Source organism: Lampetra planeri, chromosome 37 (genome assembly GCF_965212315.1).
Source record: "Lampetra planeri chromosome 37, kcLamPlan1.2.h2, whole genome shotgun sequence".
NCBI lineage: Eukaryota > Metazoa > Chordata > Hyperoartia > Petromyzontiformes > Petromyzontidae > Lampetra > Lampetra planeri.
Window position 1 is genome coordinate 9,679,897 of NC_136143.1, and position 16,432 is coordinate 9,696,328.

The following is a 16,432-nucleotide window of genomic DNA, read 5'->3' on the forward strand; positions in this document are numbered from 1 at the left end:
GATAACTTTCAGAGATACGAACAAACCGGTCTGGATGTCCAGTTGCCTGTTCGGACCGAAAGTCGTAAGTTCAACCGCCGCGCAATAGATGGCGGTGGTGGCATCTACATCTGCAGAACGTGAAGAGCCAGTGGCGTCTACAGGAGATCATACAACTTTTAAAGCCATTTCCCGTGTTTAGTGTACAAAGTGTTTGGAATCGACAGGAGTAAAGTTGAGACTTGCGAACAGACATCCCTGAAACCTAAGGGGCCGTCCATAAATGACGTCACGCGATTTTGGACGATTTTTACCCCCCCCCCCCGTCGTCACAAAAAGTCAGACCCCCCCCCCTCAAATATGACGTCACAAAGCTCTGCCCCCCCCCCCCCCCAAAATAAATAAAACATGCTTCAAATCGCTTTACACTATTGTCATTGTAGTGCGTATTTAATGTGGCGCTGCACTCTGATGTTGTAGGAGAAAACATGCATTAAAAAGTCTATTTAATTAAGTAGCACGTGTCGTCTATATTTATTTAAAGTTGCGCATTTTGATGTGACGTCATAGTTTAAAGCGCGCGGGGCTAGCGGGTGGGCGGGGTTAGCGGGCGGGCGGGGCTAGCGGGCGGGGCTAGCGGGTAGGGCTAGCTGGTGGGCGGGGCTAGCGCGCGGGCGGGGCTCTATAAGCACGTGCGCGTACTGTACGTACAGTGCGTTCACGGCGTGTACCCCCATCCATCCCCGGCCGCATGGCTTCTCCGCTGCTGCCGAGGGCTCTGAGCGCCGCGCTCGAGGCTCGGGGCTCGGAGCGAGTTGACGAGAAGGGGAGCAGGGAGCGGATAGACGCGGGGCGCGACGAGAGGGAGCCGGGCGGTCGGGGGAGCCGAGGGGATGAGAGGGGGGAGCGGGATAGAGATGAGACGGAGCGTGGCGATCCGTCGCTCTCGAAGCTCGTCCGCCGGTGCTGGTCGCAGTGGAGGTGGGGCCCGGACCCATTGAGATGATGGAACCCCTTGTTCAAGTGACTCCCCCCCCACCTACCCTCGTGGAAATTCCATATTCCCACGACTGGGGGGCCAGTGTGGTGTGTTTGCAAAAGAATGGCCACTCTTTCTTCTCTCCATTGCTTGTGCCTGGTTCTCCCCCCCCCCCTCCTCATCCCTTTCAACCAGCCCGCATTCCGCCGTGAGAATGTGGAATTTCCGCCACTGGAGTGATTGTGTCGGGGTGCGTGTACGATGTGACAACTTCACGTGGCCTCAAGGTGCATATCGCCTGGCACAAGCGTCGTGGTGACGTCTACGCCACCTAGTGGCGAATGGCGGTAGTTGTACGATGTGACACTTCACGTGGCCTCAAGGTGCACATGGCCTGGCACAAGCGTCGTGGTGACGTCTACGCCACTTAGTGGCGAATGGCGGTAGTTGTACGATGTGAATTCAGCCTTACGGGTGTCACGTTAACTACATCGCCTGGCACACACGGGGGGGTTGTGTGGGTTCGATCACGACCATGACGCCTGCCGCTGTATATTTGGAGCCTGCGTGTCCTTGGTCGCGTGGAGTTTTCTCCGCTTTTCCCTCCACATTTAGAATTAAACATCACGCGTTTTCTACGTGACTTTACCGAAAGAACCAAGAAGATGAATCTCTGCAGTCACGAAAGCTTTAAATCGAAATCACGCGTTAAGTATTTGGCTGCTATGCATTTCCACACGATTAAACACATAATTGGGCTATCATTTGTCGCCAGGTCGCTTCTGAAAAAGAGCGACATAGCTCAAGTGGGCCAGAGCTGGCGTCAGGGTCCTCGAGTTTTGGGGCTACATTAAAATCATCGACTTCCTTACCGGCACACGAATGGCCCAGGTCACTCGCTCACTTGCAAATGAGATTCATCCTGGTGTGGTTTTTTTGTCTGTCAGTTCGCACCTGATCACATGGAGTCTCCAGTCCACTACAGTGATCGTGTGAAGGGGCGCGTGTTTCTCCAAGTGCTGCCGGCACGTCCGGAGGCAAAACAAAAACCCCTCTGGGAGCAGTGCCAAGCCTCGTTAGCGACCCAGCAATGCTGATGGCACGGATCTTCTACTGAAATTACTTTTAAGTGACCTTTCTCACATCTCTGCCAGAACTCGCTAATGCACAGGATGGTTTAGCCAAATTAAGTGAAAAACCAACTGTCATGTGATGGGTTTTTATCGTGTGCAAACATTGGTGAGCCGGGCTGAGACCATCAACTTTACTACGCTTGGGAAGCCAGTTTAAAACACGGGTTCACCTGTTGCTGATAAACTGGATTCGAACCGTGAATCTCAGCGGTACCAGGCTAGGCACCCTCTGACCTCTTGAGCCACCCGGCCACCTCCAAGATGTGAGACAGAGCGTGCAAGTGAGGATGTGATGGGAGGAGCGTGGCACGACGTGTGTGCTGTGTCGCCTCGTGTGGAAGATGTCAACTGTGTGCATGAGTACGTAGGTGTGTTGGAGGTTTGCCGAGTGTGCAAAGCTCGTGCGTGACTTGGCAGGGGCGTTGCGCGTGCTGTGTGTACGTTGGGATTCTTTCGCACCGTACGTAGCCAGCCGTGGCAGTCGACGTGAAGTGGGGAGTACGGGTCCTGTCCCACAGGGTTGGGGGACCCTTGTCCTTACTTAGGGCCAAACAGGACCATCAAATACCTTTTGCTGGCCACACTCCTCCGTCACTTCTGTCGGTGCGAGAGGCCCTTGCAATAACGATTGACTTGCGTGGCACCCAAACTTTAAACTGCTGCCAAGCGTAAACGTAAAATATACCCCGTGCAAAACAGAACGTAAACTACCGTTCAAGATTAATGCAAGGAAAACATGTTTGAGTCATGAAAATTTAAATTAAATATTCAATCCATTTAAAATGAGAGTGGAACAGCAATGCACTCCCAATAAATAACAGTGATGTTATTTGTCCATTAAAAAAATCACTGCTGAATCTCAACACTTTCAGGAGGGTCCTATATTGCGATGTTAGGCCATTTCCATTTATGAGAGTTTGACATGTGGGAGGACACCTGGGTAGGCAGAGAATATCCATGCATACCAGGGAATAAACACTGAGTATTATCGACCAATTAGCATTTTGATTACTTGACTAATCAGGTAACAGGAAAACCGTTGATAAATTACTTGGGCCACCCAGTAATTGATCAACGGTTTTCCATTACTTTTTTCCTGATAAATTGCTTGGGCCACCCAGTAATCGATCAGGAAAAAAGTAATGGATTGTCATTTTCAGTCAATCGTCCAGGCTCCAGTCGAGAGTTGCCTGGACGTCCAGACAGGACACGGCGCGGGTGCTGCGTGTGTTGCGTGCGTCGCCGTGACCCGCCGTCATTCTCCGTGCCGCGTGATGCCAACAGCGAGCAGGACGAGGCGCTGCTGCGTCGCACGTGCGCGCCGCTCGCCGCCGCCAAGGACCCCGCGGGCGCCCTGCGCCACCGCCAGGAAGGAAACCGCTTCTTCCAGCAGGAGCAGAACGGCCGAGCTGCGTCCTGCTACTCCAGGGTAACCACTCGGGCACCCAGAGGGGTCCCATGCTCCACGTCTCTCTGGGCACAGAGACCGTTTGCGACTGCGCCGTTTATTCACGATTTCCAACCAATGTTAAAAGCCACTGCGTGGGTTTTTGGGTTTGTGCTGTATTGCTTTATGATGTTTTTCCGGGTTGTACCGCGCATAGTTTGTTGGCATGATGTCCGACGATTCGCTCCACGTGCTGGAAGCTTTTTCAGGAATTTGGCTGCTACACCTCTCGTGAATGCTATAAGTCTTCACATCATGGGCCACTTCGTTGAGCTGTCATTTGTGGCCAGGTCACTTCTGAAAAACAAGTTAAATCTTGTATATTCTTTCATGGATTTTCTTACGTTTCCAATACTTTGTACTTCTATTGAGTTTTTGTATTATGTGTTGTTGTAACGTTCTGACCTGCCCCTACTGGACATCTGAGAAAAAGAGCTTTATAGCTCATAATTCTGATTCTGATTTGATCGCCGTTTCTGTTTCGTGCCTCCTCGTACCAATCTTGTGCCACCGCAGAGCATCTGCCTGGCAACCCCGGGCAGCGAGGAGCAGGCCCTGGCATTCGCCAACCGATCGGCCGCCCTCTTTCACATGCAGCATCACCAGGTGCACTGCTCTCACACACTCATGCCCACGGTTAACCACACAGTTCACCATAACCACACAGTTCACCATAACCACACAGTTCACCATAACCACACAGTTCACCATAACCACACAGTTCACCATAACCACACAGTTCACCAGAACCACACAGTTAACCATAATCGCACAATTCAACATAACCGCACAATTCACCCAGCGGTGCAGCGAGCCCCAACTTGAACAGAGGAAGGGTTTCAGAAGTGCAGGCACACACATGGAGACGCCCAGGAGAGTGACCTCCCGTTTAAAGGTTCGGAGGTTTTTGACACGAGGCACGAGTTGCTGGAGTGGAGCGCACGTGGAGGGGAGTCAAGCACGATGAAAATGGCCGAGGCAATGGAGGATTTTGAGGACAGTGCGATCTTGTAGTCGATCCGGGCTTGTATTGGGAGCCAGTAGAAGGGTCTGAGGACTAGGGTGTGAGGGCTCGATGATGGATGCAGGTGAGCATCTGGCTCCTCTTAGTAGAGATGAGCAGGGCTAAGGTGTAGTGGTCCAGTGCCATTAAGGCGAATGGGTCTAAGGTCAGGTGTATGGGTAGTGTATTTGTCAGTCCGGCAAAAGTGGTGTCTGATTTGACTGGTTTCCTTATAGCAGCAATAGTGCCTGATTGGCTAGTTTGGCAAAGGCAGGGCTAGTGCTTGATTTCATGCATTAGACATTGGACAGGATGGAAGCTGTCTCAGTCGAAGTACGCAGCGACGGGCTGAGGGCAGTGGAGAGACACTGCCAGGAGATATCGGTGAAGGAAACGATCGTGTCCCAGTGGTCCAAAATTCTCTTCACTTCTGACGCCACTGCCCCCGTGGCGGCCGTCACTCTCACCCGCCCTCATTAGACCCTACGGAGGCCGCAGAAAGGGGGCAACGGGGCGTTTTACTTTGGCAGTTGTAATGCGGGTCGCGCGCTGTGGCCTCACTCACGAAATTCCTCCCCCCCCCCCCCCCGTTATGGGGGAATGGCCAGGCCTGTCTGGACGACATCGGCCGCGCGCTGGCGAACGGCTACCCCGCGCGCCTCGCCCACAAGCTACTGTCTCGTCGCGCGGATGCTCTAGCCGCGCTGGAGCGCGCGCGGCAAAACCCAGGCGACAATCCCACTGCCGCTGCCGCCGCCGTGGGCAATCCGGACGTCTCGGGCGCCGGGGGTTGTGGGCGTGACGAGACGCTCACGGAGAACGGAGGAGGCGCGGGGGAGCGAGTGTCTGTGGAGGTACGAGGATAAAAGCGGCATCCAGCTGAGACACAAGGGGCGACACGCGGAGAAGTCTAATTCGACGTGTCCAAGAGCGGAGATTAAAAATGCTCAGTTTGATTGCCATGTGATTACCGTGTTCTCTGAGTTATGATGCAGTTTTCCCCGTATTTAAAAGCAATCATTTGGTGCATAACCAAATCGTTATAACATTGACACCTAAGAAATGAATTGAATGGAAGGGTGAGTTGTGAAGGAAACCTGTGACCTTTCCCGACGCTGCCCTTTGCTTCCAGTTGCGCTGGAGCGAGCACTCGGGGAGGCATTTGGTGGCGGCGCGCGACCTCCACCCGGGGGAGTCGCTCCTCGTGGAGCCGGCGTTCGCCAGCGCCGTCGCCCCCGACGCCGACGCGGAGCGCGAGGGGGCCCTGCCCCCGGAGGAGCGCTGCTGCCACCGCTGCCTGCGCGAGGCCGAGCCAGTGCTGCCGGTGCCGTGCCAGCGCTGCAGCTACGCACGGTGAGCCAAGAGCATCGCCTCTTAATGATGCCCGGATACAAAAACACCCCCCTGACTCTTACTGTCGTCCGTGTCACCGGTGCTATCAGCCAATCATCAATGTTCCTGCCACTCGAGAATGACCGGGGCATGAGTAGACGGGCGTTCGTTTAGACCGTGATGAAGGCTATGTTATAGGGTGACGTTATCAGCAGGAGGCAGTGCAGAAAAATTTCATGTTGGAGTGTACTTCTATGCTCACAGCGCCTGCTCCCCACCACCAACTCCAGCTGACCAGTGTGGTGAAGCATATTCAGATAATGCCCATGACCCCCAAGGCACGGGGAGGCCTCCGTCCCAAAGTAGTTTGATCGTGGCTGCCGCTGATGATCATGAGGACGATTAAGTAATTATTGTCATGATTAAAACAGAGCCTGTTGACCTCCACTAGAATCTCAATGCCCATCGAGCGCCACTCTTGGCCTCTTTCAGGTTCTGTGGGGAGTCGTGCCGGGACGCGGCGGTGCGGAGCCGCCATCACGGCAGCGTGGAGTGTGCCCTCGCGCGCCGTGGCCTCCTGCAGGGCCTGGGCCCCTTCGTACAGGCGAGCCTCAGGACTCTGCTCATCGCCGGGCCGCATGACGTCGCGGCCGCCGTGAGCGGAGAAGCCAGCGGGGGCGACGAGGAGATCGCGCGGACGTGCGCCGACTTCCTGCGCGACGCGCCCAGTGGCGCCGGCAGCGAAGCGGAGATAGGTACGGACCGTGCGGAAACCGACTCCCTCTAGAGCAGCGGTCTTCGTTGCAAGGCCCCGCGGGCCACTGGCGGCCCTGGTGGCCTTACGTGCGGCCCCCCTTCTGAAAATTAGTGAAGAACAATGCTCTAGAGGTGCGACTGCAAATGAGCCCAGCTGCAACTCCGTTTGCAAATACCACTGAGTCAGTTTTCTCTGTCGTGCCGCTTAACTCTGACATGTTATCGGGTGGTACCCGTGTGTTGTTCGGTGTAATGTCCGACGTTTCGGTCCACCTGCCGGGAGCTGCTTTAGGAATTCAAATCCTGAAGAAGCTCCTAGCACGCGGGGCAAAAACGTTGGACATGACACCGAAAAACCCGCGGCATGACACGAAAACACAACGGGGAGCTAATGGACACACACTTTGCATAATTCCGTGTTTTAGATTCATTTGCCGTTGCCTGTCCTCACTATTGTCTCATGTAATACGGATTTGAATTTACTTGTCCGTCCATGACATCCCCGTAACGCTGCCCACGGACGCAGCTGGAACGCCGGCGCCGAGATCGGCTGCCGCCGAAACACCGCGTGTGGATAAAACTCCGACGGTATCGGCGGCTGCGTCCGCGGTGAAGATCGCCGGGTGCGGGGAGGACGCGGTTTATCGCAGCGACTACCGAGCCACCTACCACCTGGTGACTCACGCGGATGCGCGCGACACCGCGCACATCCTGCCCCTTGCCTGGGCCGCGGCTGCCGTGTGCAGGTACGGGGTGGGGGGCGGGGGGTCAGGGGGGGGCAACACCACCACCTCTTTGGAGGGGAGGGGGGGCGGTGGTAGTGTGAATGACGGCACACAGCGGTGTGACGGGCATACGTACCGGTGGGTGCGTGCGTACAACCGGAATGGGCGGCTCTGTAGATTCCCGCCCACTCCCCCCGCTCCGGTTTAAATTCCGTGCGATGGTCGTCGTGAGCAGGCACCTCCACGAGCTGGGCTTCTCCTTTCTGAGCGGAGCGCCGGGCGGTACGGCGCCATCACCGGAGTCGGGGCGGAGCGGCGCCGGGCGAGAGGACGAGGGGGCGACGGGGGCCGGGGGTCACGGGGTCGCACCCGCCGAGCTCCAGGGCGAGCTGCTGCTGGTGGGGACGCTGCTGCTGCGCCACCTGCTGCAGCTGTGGTGCAACGCGTACGCCGTGACCACGCTGAGCAGCGGCACAGGTGATGTCGTTCGTGCGCCCCGTCACCGCGCTGCGCGATGACACGTGTTGTGTGTCCCTGTTGCCCGTCTTTGCTGTCTGACCACCGCACGTGTATCCATGCCAGAGGTCGCAACCGGATACCCGATACCCGTACCCTATACGATACCCGGCTACCCGTACCCGGCCGGGTACGGGTACGGGTAGCTGTTTGCGACCCTGGTGCGGCCGGGTACGGGTAGGCCGTGAGTCACTGGTGAGTAACCGTTTGTCACTCATTTCGAGTAGGGTACGGGTACAGGTAGGGAACGGGTACCCGTACCCGGCCGGATACGGGTACGGGTACCCATTTGTGACCTTGGTGCGGCCGGGTACGGGTACGGGTAAGGAATCAAAACCCGTTTGCGACCTCTGATCCATGCTGACAAGAAACAATCATGTTGCGTGACGCTTTGATTTCAATCAAAATTCGCGCTTCAACAGTGCATGGAGATAGAACGGGATGAGTGGAATGCCACGCACCCTCGTGGCCCATGGGGCCGATTTGTTCAAATTTCACAACGGTGACGTAGCGGAGAGTAGAAATGAATATAAGAGCGAGTGAAACGAGGGCGCGGCTCACGATGTGGTCTCATCACGCCCACACCGTCCTCCACAATCTCCTGGCCAATACTGAACTGGAGTGAGATGTGACTCGGACCGGTGATCATTGTATCATTATATCCTCCGCACCTGCGATTAGAACGGTTGGCTATGTACGGCGCGAAATAAGTTCCACATACGTGTCGGGTGGTGGAGGGTTACGACACATTTGTAAATAACGCGATCTAAACCCAAAAACGTTGATCATGAATAATATTGGTCGCGAAAGCCTACCACGTGTTAAACCGATACGTGTTTCGTGTGTTGTATGTGCAGCGTATGTGATGTGCGGCGTATGCCTGTTGGGCGCTCGCCACTGCTACATAACCACTCACCCCCCACCTTTGCAGCTTTCCCCGCGCCCCGCTCTCCCTCGGCGGCGGCGGCGGGGACGGCGGTGGAGAGCAGCGAGCATCGGCGCGTGGCGGTGGCGCTGTTCCCCGTGGCGAGCCTGCTCAACCACGCGTGCCGCCCCAACGTGAGCCTCGCGTTCCGTGGCGCCGTCCTCACCGTGCGGGCCGCCGCGCCGATCCTCGCCGGCGAGCAGCTGCTCCACTGCTACGGTGGGCGCACACGGGGGTGGGCTGGGCGGGGGGGGGGGGGGCGGGCTGGGCGGGGGGGGGGGGCGGGCTGGGCGGGCGGGGGGGGGGGGGCGGGCTGGGCGGGGGGTGGGCACGGTGGTGGTCGCGCGAGCCATGCGCTCGTACGCTCGACCCAGGGAGTTGCATACCTGTCAACTCCTTGTCAGCGCCCTGCCTTACTACAGACCATTTCAGACTTTATTGGTCACCCCCTGCCCCTTGTAAATCTCAACGTTCATCCGACAAAGTCGCATCACGAGGGAGAAACACAAACAAATATTGAAAAAATGTTGTCCATATTGAAACGGTTGTACGCTGTGTGAACCTGAAAACTCAATTTCCCTGTACAAGAATACGGGGTGAACCATACGGATTGACAGCTATGGAGTTGTCACCTGCGGGGCGGATTATTCCGGGTCGGGGATTTAGCCGTGCTCGCGAAAATCGGCGGCCAGCATCACCGTCCCGGCGCTGCACTTTCGCAGCAGCAGGTAGCGTTCCATCCGAACCGATTTTTTTTCTTCTTTTATTTAGAACCCGATACAGAGCACGAACCGCGACGTAGGGCGGGGGAGGGGGGGGTAAAGAAATCCCGGAGACCTAAATACCGTCGAGGAGGGAGGAGATTGGACTCACTGGCCCACCGAGTGGGGACCGAGCGCGACGTGTGTGCGTGTACTTTCATGTGGGAAGGGAAAAGTAGGGGAAGAGAAACTTAGGTTAAGGGAGTATGCGTGTTCGTGTATGCGTGTACCGTGTACCAGGGCCGCAGGCGGAGCGGATGGAGGGGCCGGAGCGGCGGCGGCTGCTGCGCTCACAGTACCGCTTCGAGTGCGCGTGTGCGGCGTGCGCGGAGGAGGAGGAGAGGGGGGGACCGCCCCCCCACGACGCGTTCCTCTGCGAGAGCTGCGGCTCCTTCCTGAAGGTCGGCTCACAGATATCACGCTCAGGGTACACACGCACGCACACGCACGCGCACGCAAAGACAAAGATCCCGCCCCCCACCCCCGTATTGCTTGAACGGACTGTTGGGGCAAGTGCCGTTCGCGAGCAGCGTCCATGAAGGCCGGCACGGTGCACGAGGGGGGTGGGTGGCCAGCACCACGCCCGTTCACACATGGACCTGTCAAAAGTGTCGCCTCTGGGGTGAGCGGTGCTCGACTGGGAGAGCGGCCATCGCTCCTTTCCCTCCGCCCCCCGCCGTGTCGGCAGCACGGCAGCCGACAGATGCAACGCGGCGTGTTTATTAAACTCGATGCTGGGTTCAAAAACAAACAAAAGCCAAAGCTGCCCCCGTGTGGCCTTTGCAGACTGTTGGGGCAAGTGCTTTTAGCGAGCAGCAACTATGAAGGTCGGCACGGCACACGAAGTGGGTGGGTGGCCAGCACCACGCCTGGCCGCCTTTGTCTCCCTAGTAGGCGATGTTTACACACCGCACCAGGTGCTAATTTGAGGCTGAGTCGACCAAGGGGAGGCCTAAGACCAGCTTACAACACATATCATGACACACAGCTCACTAACACGGCTCGTGACACACTTCTGCTGCCAACAGCGCGGGGTTGAGAGCACGCCCGTGGAGGAGATGGAGTGCTCGTCCGTGCGCTGCAGGCTCCGCTTCCCGCGCGCGCCACTCCTGGCGTCGCACGCGGAGCTGCGTGCGCTGGTCGCTCGCGCTCGGAGCGCGTTCGAGGAGCACGGGAAACCCGGTGAGGCACCCCCCCCCGCCGCGCGCTCACCGTGCAACGCACCGAAGGCAAAGATCCCCCGGATAGCCCTTGCCAGACTGTCGGGCGGCAAGTGCTGTTGGGGAACGCGAGTCGGTACACGGCACAATATGTTGTGGGTGGCCAACACGACAAAGGCCGCCGTTACCTCCCCGGTAACTCTCCGGGTACTAATTTACGGATGAGTCGACCTAGGGGAGTCACGGGATCAGTTACAACCTATTAACACATTGCTGGACATCTGTGCAAAAAGAGCTTCATAGCTCATCGGATTCCTCCAGTAAAAACAAATATTCTGATTCAGTTCTAATATTCGTCGCAAATGCGAGCTGTGAGCAGGAATCAATATTGCGTTGCCGGGTTTTAAACGCAGTGCCCTAGCCATTTTGCCACCACTCCCCATGCACTCACCTGTACACGCACATACCTATACAGATACACGTGTACACACTCATCTGTATTCTCACACCTCTACACACCTGTGCAAACATTCGCACCTCTACAAACACCCTCACCAGCACAAACAGCTGTACAGACATGCTCACCAGCATACACACACACCTGTACTCACACCTGTACACACACACCTAGATACACCTATGTAGACATCTGTATGCCATGCACACCTATATGCACATCTGTACATATATTCTTACCTGTACACGACTGTAAACCCACACACACCTGTACACACCTGTTAGCACACACAGACACCTCTGCACGCACACACAAACCTGTACACACAACGGGTTTTCTGGGGACCCAAAAATTTTAAAAATACTGGGGGGATGGGGGGGATGGGAGTTCAAATCACACCCCAGAAGTTCAAAAGTTCAACAGTGTGCGAGCTGACCTGTTATTAGATACTGAAAAGCGGTGCGCATAGCACCGGCAAACTCGGCCCAGACCAGAGGCTGCCGACGTAGCTTCGTTTCCCGTCGGCGACGCTTACGGAGCGGCGGAAGGCGGTCAGGTGACTCGGTTATCGGTGCCGCCCTCCCCCCACCCCCCACCACCGTGCGCACCCTTCCTCCCGTGCGGTCAGAGGTCGCGTCCGAGGTGCTGGGCGAGTGTCTGCGCCGCGGCCGTGGCCTGCTGAACCCTCTCCACGCCACTCTGGGCGAGGCCTCGGACTGCCTCGCGCAGGTGCTCGCCGCACAAGGTAACCATAGCAACCGGGCTGCGTCTCCGCCGCGTGCGTTTGTGCGGCGGTGTCGTGCACCGTCCCGTGATGTATGAGTGCGGGCGCCACGGTGGTGAGATGTTGACTACCTCGCCTGGTGTGCAGGAGGTCGTGGGTTCGATCCTGACCCTGACGCCTGCTGCTGTATATTTGTAGTGACGTGGACTTTTCTCCGGATCCTCTCGTTTTTACCCTCCACATTTAGAAACATGCGTTTAGAGTTTTTGGCTGTCTATAAAATTCCACGTGATAAGCCACTTCGTTGAGCTATAATTTGTAGCCAGGCCGCTTCTAAAAAAGACCTATATAGCTCAGTGGGCCTTACCTGATAAAATAAAAAAATAAAAAGTTAAATCGTGAGTATGTTGAATTTCTTTCTCACTATAAGTAGCCAACCGTACTAATCAGAGGTGCGGGTTGTACCGCTTTGTTGAATTCTGGGTACTGCTTTTTCCTCCCAGATGAAGGAAACAAGCAGCATAGGCTGGCCAGGCATCAGACACCAGCAGCACCCAGTAATGCTATGGGGGTCCTGCTTGGGGTTGTTTGACCAATCGCACTTTAATGATGAGCGTTTAGCTTTGTAGACCGCAGAGCTTTGTAGACTGCAGAGGAAACTGAATATTCGTAGCAAGGCGAACAAGACTCAAAAGGTCACGACAAATGCATTCACCAACCCACTTGCTGTACTGCCATTTCTTGGTCAACCATGGAGCCCACGTTTGCAAATCTGCACGTGATCCACCAACGCTCGCCTCCAAAGCAATGGATCTCCTTTGCCACCACGCCCTACGCCGTGGTGTTCCCAGCCTCGCCAGGTGGCCGAACCTTGTAATGTGATCGGTTTCTTATACCGCCCAGTCTCACGGAGTGTCCAAACCTCGTGTTGTGGCCGCTCACATGGAGTGGGCCCAACCCCATGGTGCAGCTGGTCCGCCGGTGTGTCCAGCCCATGGTGTGGCCGACCTTGTTTTGTGATAGAGCCCGCGGTGTGACGAACTCATGGTGTGCCAGGAACCTCCATGCCGCCGTGCTAATGCGCGCGTCTGCGTTGGTGGCTGCAGGGCGGTGGGAGGATGCGGCTCGCCACCTCCGCAGCAGCTTGGTGTCCGTGGAGGCGCGGTTTGGGCCCGGCAGCCCCGAGACGGCTTACGAGCTCTTCAAGCTCACGCAGCTCCTCTTCAACGGGTAACTCGCAGCACACATCGTGTACGCACGTGTACACACATGCACACAAACAACAACAACAGCCGCCATTCGCCACTAAGTGGCGCTGACGTCACCACGGCGCTTGTGCCAGACTCGGTGCACGTTGAGGCCACGTGAAGTGTCGACGTTTCGCTGACGAGAGGTCACGGGACAGACCCAGGTGTTATGGGTCCCCCCGCGCCCCCCCTCCCCCCCGAACGGTTCGTTACCCGCCTCACCCACGACGATGCTCGTGTGCTGCTGTCGTCCAGGCGCCAGGTGCGGGAGGCGTTGGAGGTGGAAGAGAGAGCGGCCGCCCTGCTCAGCCTCCACTTTGGCGAGGACCACCCCCCCGTGCAGGAGCTGCGTGACATGCGCCGCTGCCTGCTCGCCTTCCTCTCCCGCTCCTCCGCGTCGTAGTGGGCCGCGGCGGGTTTTCCGTTTATTCCCAAACGAGCTACGTTCTGTCGGCAACGCGCCCACGAGACCAGGATTTCTCCGTCCGCAGCTTGGCGGCAGGCGGCGGTGTCAGAGAATCACCTCCCCCCCCTCCCCTCCCCCCAACCGTAAGGTGACGTGGAAGAACTACTTCTGGAGTCGCTGCAGTAGACGGTGTGCAACTGCGGCTACCAACTCCGAAGCGCGGGGCACATATCGTCACACCCCAAAAATTCACGTGGATTGGTGGGGCGCTGGGTGGGTGTAACGCTTGCTCTGCCTAAGCCGTACCAAAGACTCTTATCAACACGAAGGAGCAGCGCCTTGTATGTGCCCTGCAGCGTTCATCACGTGGCAATCACGCCTCTTCATATAAATGGTATATATATATGTATGTTGAACTTCTTTTGCACCGTACGTCGCGAGTGGTGCTAATCGGAGGTGCGTGGGAAGGACAACAAACTAAACACTAAAAGCAGTTTTTAAGAAATTAGTTTTCAATCTAGATGATGATTTAAAAGTGCATAGCTCCAGTGGCTTCCTAATATCGGAAGGAAGAGCGTTCCAATGCAGTATATACAATAGCCTTGTGAGCTCCGTTGGGTGGAGGCCGCTCTACCAGCGGCGCCGTGAGCCAGCAGTTGCAGGGCCGCACCTTTACCTTTGGGCATACAGAGTCCAGAATATTTGCAGCTGTTGATTTTCCCCCGGGACGCAGTTCCCTCACTTGCTTTGAGCAGCATCTTAGGATGCGGTTGTCATTACCAGTTGCTCTCTACATCGCGATTGCACTATCGAGTTGTCATGGCCCGCAAGTAAGGCAGCTCACGTGTAAAACCAAATTGGATTAAATGCGATTTCTTTGTACAGTCATGGGCGGTGACCGCGCTCCGGCCGCCAACTCCACCGCACTTGAGCACCCCGGACGTGACCGGGACTTTTGACCCGGCGTCTCGAGAGGTGTCAGCTCGGTAGCGTGACACTCGCCGTCGTTGGGGTCCAGGGGAGGAGCGTGGTTGGGGCGGGGGGGGGTGGAGGGGGCGCGCGTGCCACGAGCGACGACGAGCCGCCACGTGTGCTTATCGCAAAGTCGCACCGTCCGCACCGCGCGTGGCGATGTTACGCCCTGGCTGTGAGAAGCTTCCCCGCCGGGTGTCGGGCGGCACGCGGAGGAGGAGGGAGTCCCTTGAACCTCGGTGCCGCGCGGCTAACGCTGCGTGAACGCGGTCGGTTATCGTCCGGCACGACGGCAGCGACGCGTTTCGGTCGAGGCTGTTAACAAAATTAAAATGTGAAATAAAAAATAGCGGCACAAAGCCCTCGTGAGAGCCCCCGCACGTTAAGGGAACACGCAGCGAGGCCATCGATGAGCTGGGGGCGAACGGTGCGCAAGGATGTCAAGTCGGCAGGTTCATTTCGCGCAGTAGCAGACATTTTCGAGCATTCCGAATGGTTACGACCGGAATTTTCCAGGACGATGTGCACGAAATTTGCAGGCAGTCGTGATTCATATTCGGGGAGTCTCTCTGCATTTTCCAGTTTTGTCACCGAACAACCACAAACAGCCCAAGTGCAGCTACCACTACGGGCAAACGGGCACTCAAATCGCAATTGCAAAGTTGAAAGCTAAATCTTGATTTGAAGCTTTCGTTACCGCAGGAATCCATACTCTTTGGTTCTTTCGGTAAAGTCACGTAGGTAGAAAAATAAAATGAAAGCTCAAATGTCTATCATAGTCTGGCTTGGTCAATGATCGTCATCCTCTCTGCAGGGTTCATAAAACTAGAACCACTGTGTGGGATGGAAACCGTTGTCCTGCAGACATCGCTTTCTTACGTAAGAATGTGGAGTTTCCACCACCAGCATGCCAATAGAAAAAAATTGTTTTCCCCATGTTCATTTTACCCAGGGAGATACTTTGGACCTCTGGTATCCGGGCACGACCTGTCTGTAAAACAACAAAAACGCAACACATTTGTCAATAACACTGCCCCTCAAGAGTACAAAAATACACAGAATCAGTGACGTTGTGGGCACTGGAGCCCTCCTCCATTGCAAAGTGATGAAGAGCCACGGTCAGAGGTCATTGTCTGAAACGTCTTTTGTTTTTTGTACGTGTGCACCGCTGCCAATATACTCTTCATCTTTTGAAAATTTAGTCAAACACCGTGAGGTTGCTCGCGCCCCTGTCTCCCCTGACCAAGCCCCCCGCCACCCCCCCCTCCTCCTCCTACCACCCCCCCCTCCTCCCCCATCGCACCCTCCCACCTTCCCGTGCAGCTCCACCAGAGGTTCCCTGTGGGAGGCCGACACGTCTCGCGATGGCCCAGGCGCCGAGGTGCGAACGCCCCAGCGCAGGAGCGCCGCTCGGTTGACGCGCATTAAGTGGTTCTCGCCGCGGTCGTTGTTGGCAAGATCGTCGAGGGAAACTCCCACGCTCCCTGCACACACGTGTTTAACGGTCCCGCTGGAAGTTCATTAAACACACGGGGAGCTCGGAGGGGCAGAGGTGTGGGAGACGCGACGGACCGTGGTGCGACCGAAGCTTGCCTCTTTGGCCACGGCGAGTCGAGCGAAAGTTAAATCGTCCTCTCCATCACTGACCACCGAGCCCTGTGATTGGCAACTCCACATTCCCATGGCAGGAGACCGCCGCTGGTAATTATTGTCCTTTGTCGAGAAACACTAAACGCACTCTTTGATAGGAAGGCCCCGCAGTGCATTTCCCTTTTATATTTTGTATAGAGAATTTTTTTTACTCAACTCATTCCTTCAATAACACTGTGGCCTTGGACAGAGAAGGTTTATAGGTGACGTTTCAGGCATTGGCCCTTCTTCACATCGCAAAGAGAGGCCACTCTACCCTT

General features: G+C 56.3%; 1 protein-coding gene across 1 annotated transcript; it reads left to right on the forward strand.

The window, feature by feature from the left end:
- The first annotated feature begins 669 nt into the window (after positions 1-669).
- Positions 670-14,580, forward strand: SMYD4 (SET and MYND domain containing 4). The gene is made up of 14 exons (XM_078612057.1): positions 670-960; positions 3,376-3,520; positions 4,055-4,144; positions 5,150-5,395; positions 5,674-5,894; positions 6,366-6,628; positions 7,156-7,375; positions 7,590-7,831; positions 8,802-9,014; positions 9,797-9,957; positions 10,585-10,738; positions 11,802-11,918; positions 13,004-13,127; positions 13,400-14,580. The coding sequence occupies exons 1-14, from the start codon at positions 731-733 to the stop codon at positions 13,545-13,547; spliced, it is 2,574 nt and encodes an 857-aa protein (XP_078468183.1). The 5' UTR covers positions 670-730; the 3' UTR covers positions 13,548-14,580.
- Positions 14,581-16,432: the final 1,852 nt, after the last annotated feature.

Bases quoted from the DNA above. Each gene is read 5' to 3' on its own strand.
- SMYD4 (XM_078612057.1), top strand. From the start codon at position 731: ATGGCTTCTCCGCTGCTGCCGAGGGCTCTGAGCGCCGCGCTCGAGGCT. The intron at 4,145-5,149 runs GTGCACTGCTCT...GGGAATGGCCAG, and splicing joins TTCACATGCAGCATCACCAG to GCCTGTCTGGACGACATCGG. The intron at 11,919-13,003 runs GTAACCATAGCA...TGGTGGCTGCAG, and splicing joins GCAGGTGCTCGCCGCACAAG to GGCGGTGGGAGGATGCGGCT.